This window comes from Meleagris gallopavo, chromosome 12 (genome assembly GCF_000146605.3).
Source record: "Meleagris gallopavo isolate NT-WF06-2002-E0010 breed Aviagen turkey brand Nicholas breeding stock chromosome 12, Turkey_5.1, whole genome shotgun sequence".
Taxonomy (NCBI): Eukaryota; Metazoa; Chordata; class Aves; order Galliformes; family Phasianidae; genus Meleagris; species Meleagris gallopavo.
Genome location: NC_015022.2, coordinates 19,188,206 through 19,191,476, shown reverse-complemented (window position 1 = coordinate 19,191,476; position 3,271 = coordinate 19,188,206). Strand labels below are relative to the sequence as shown.

The window sequence follows — 3,271 nt, the reverse complement described above, 5'->3', positions numbered from 1 at the left end:
GAGAAGCGCAGGCAGAGAAGCGCAGGCGAGAAGCGCAGGCAGAGAAGCGCAAGCGAAGCAGCGCAGGCAGAGAAGCGCAAGCGAAGCAGCGCAGGCAGAGAAGAGAGCATCAGGTGACCTTGCCAGGAGTTATATCTCCTCGCTGACCGCAAAGCCCCCTGGGGAAACGTAGCTGCTCTTCTCCGCTGGACAGGCACCCGGAACTTGAGCATCAGCAGTCAAACCCCCAGTACATTGCATGATGTTATGATGTGGAATACCGATAATGAAAAATCATGAAACCATGACACTCCTGTGTTGATTTACTGGGCGCAGAAATAGCTTCTATCGAGCCTGCCGGAGCCCGGGGGCTGCCAGAGCCAGAACCGCTGTGTGGGCTCCTCCCGAGTCTGAAATATCTCGTATTTTTTGCTGCAAGGAGCTAAACCTGTGAATTAAGACAGGCGCTGGCAAAGGAGGAGGCGGGGAGCTGTGGGCTGAGCTGTGCTGAGCTGCGCTGCCAGGACTCTGCTCAGCACCCGCTCTGCTGCTCCACGTGGTCCCAGCAGCCGTGCAGCACTCACAGTGCTGCGGTGGGGAAGGGTCCCACGGGCAGGGTGGGTGGGTGGGTGGGGGGTTCCTGCCTGTGCCACCCCAGGGTACGCTTTGGGTCTCTTGCAGACGAAGGCTCTGATCGACAAGCTGCAGAAGCTGGTGTCCTCAGAGGGCAGGTTCAAGAACCTGAGGGAGGCGCTGAAAAAGTGAGTGAGGGCTGTGCCCTGCTCGGGGGGCTGCACTGAGGTGAGCAGGGCCGGGTGCCCTTCTGACGCCCAGTTTCCCCAAATGCTCGTCGTGTGGTGTTCACGTGGTGCCGCACAGAGCGCTGTGTGTGGCCCAGGGGCAGTGGGCCTGCACACCCTTGGGTGCTCTGCCCCTCAGTGCCCTGCAGCTGCGCCCACCCGCACGGTGCCCATCAGTGCATGCTTGCTTTCTTCCTGCCTGCCTGTGTCCCCTTAGCTCTGGGGTTGATTAGTCACTGCCCTCGGTGAGCCCAGAGGTGCTGGGACAAATTCACCCGCTCTCATTATACTCCTCCCACACAATTCTGGTTAATTTTTCCATAGCTGGCAAGGAGACGGTGGGCTTGAGCCCTGGAGCTCCCGTGCCTTATAGAACCCTTCAGATCCCGGTAGCTGCAGGGCACAGCCCTCCTCCCTCCCCTGCAGGGCCCACACGAGCTCCAGGTGGGGATGTTTCTCTCTCACTTGCCTGTGATTTGCTCCTGCAGCTGCGACCCCCCGTGTGTGCCCTACCTGGGGATGTACCTGACCGACCTGGCCTTCATCGAGGAGGGCACCCCAAACTACACTGAGGACGGGCTGGTGAACTTCTCCAAAATGAGGATGGTGAGTGCTGGGCACGTGGGCGGCTCTGGGCAGCACTGGGGGTTCTGCTGGTGGTGCTGCGACGGTGTGGGCAGAGCGGTGCCAGGACCCAGTGGCACCAGTGATGGCTGCACTGTGACCAATGGTTTTGTTTCCTCTCTGGACAGATTTCCCACATCATCAGAGAGATCCGCCAGTTCCAGCAAACTTCCTACAAGATCGAGCACCAGCCCAAGGTATGAGAGCCACGAGCTCCCACTCTCCCCATTGCAGAACTAAGCCTTGGGTTTCTGGCAGCACCTTCGGGGTAGCTGTGGGGCTTCTGTAAGGAACACGACATGTTAGGTGAGCAGCGTTGGCTGTGGGTCTGTGGCGTGAGGAGGAGTAGAGGGTGCCAGCAGTGAGCTCCCTACATGCTGCAGTGCCTTTCTGTGCCGTGCTGCAGAATGCGGATCCCCTGAGCTGCACTGCTGGCAGAGCAGAGGGATGCAGCTCCCCAGCCCCAGAGCCTTGGCCACAGTGAGTCGGCATTGTCCCTGTGTGTCCCTGCCTTTGCTGTCACCTTTCCCAGCAGGCAGGACTACTGGTGTGCTGTGGTTCTTTCTGCAAACACGGGTGAGCTCAGCGGCATGGCCTCGGCCGGGCAGCGCAGGGAAAGGCAGGAGGAGAAAGAAAGTGCATGCCATGCCCTGCAGGGCTGTGAGCAGCAGGTGGCAGTGGCTCCGTACAACAGCTCTGCACAGAGCATGGCGTCCTCCTGCATCCTGCCTGGGTGCCCCAAGCACGCAGCCGGGCTCTCCTGGCACAGGGAGGAGCTACTGTGGGGCAGCACCTGTGTGCCCACTGGGGCTGCAGGCCGCCAGCCTGCCCTGTTCCACCCCCTCCCCCCCACAGCCCAGCGCTGGTGGCCTCTGCCACGTGTTGTCCCCAGCACACATGCAGCGATGGAAAGCCCCGGCCGCCCTCGTGCTTCGTCTGCCACCACACAGCGTGACCACGGTGTGCAAGTGTGGGCTGTGGGCTTCTGCAGGGCTGCCACTCTACAGAAGCAGCAAAACCCACCTGCCCGCATCCCAGCACAGCAGCACGTGCCCGTGATGCCACGGGATCCACGTGGTGGCAGGAACCGGCAGCAGGCTTTCTGCTCACAGCAGAGCCGTGCCCTGCTCGCTGGCAGCACTTTTACAGCAGGAACCTGTGTTCCCTGATTCCAGTGCTTTAAGATCATAGAATGGCTTAGGCTGGGGGCACCTTAAAGATCATCTATTTCCAACCCCCCGATGTGGTTAACCACTGGGATCTGGTGTTCTCAGCAGAGGAGAGCGCTGTGCCTGGTAAAACAGGGGACGGCTGGGCACGGAAAGCAGAAGAGCAACTGAGGACTTTGCAGCTGTGGGGTGGGACGGGTCCATGCAACCTGCTGTGGGGTTGCAGCGCTGCTCTTCAGCACAGACACCGCTCAGCCCTTTCCTTTCCCCACTGCGGCACCACTGCTGCCCCACACGGGCTCTGATGCTTGCCCCCGTTTTGCAGGTGACGCAGTACCTGCTGGACCAGTCTGGAGTGATGGACGAGGAGGCCCTGTATGGGGCTTCCCTGCGGATGGAGCCCAAGCTGCCTTCCCGAGCCGGGCGCTTCGCCCCCGCTGTACATAGCTGTGTGTTCCCGTTGGATGCCGGAGTGCCCCTCTCCCCCCCCGTGTGCGCTTCCCCCAGCAGCCCCGCCCCCCCCGCTCTTCGGCCCCGCGTAGGATTCCCCGCATCCTTTAAGGTTTCGCGCATCCACACTTCGCCGGGGGTCCCGGTTTCTTTTCCACGATGTTCTTTTTGTCATTCGTTCCCCTCCAGAGGGCTGGGGGCAGCGGGGGGGCGCGGCTCCAGCCCCGTGCGCTGTGCAGTGGCTGCAGC

General features: G+C 61.4%; 1 protein-coding gene across 1 annotated transcript in view; it reads left to right on the top strand.

Moving 5' to 3' along the window:
• Positions 1-3,271, top strand: part of RASGRF1 (Ras protein specific guanine nucleotide releasing factor 1) — an 18,946-nt gene that overhangs the window by 15,464 nt on the left and 211 nt on the right. The window contains exons 24-27 of the mRNA XM_010717670.1: positions 661-740; positions 1,268-1,385; positions 1,532-1,600; positions 2,898-3,269. Of these exons, the coding sequence (XP_010715972.1) occupies positions 661-740; positions 1,268-1,385; positions 1,532-1,600; positions 2,898-3,269 (639 nt within the window). The remainder of the gene's footprint in view (positions 1-660; positions 741-1,267; positions 1,386-1,531; positions 1,601-2,897; positions 3,270-3,271) is intronic.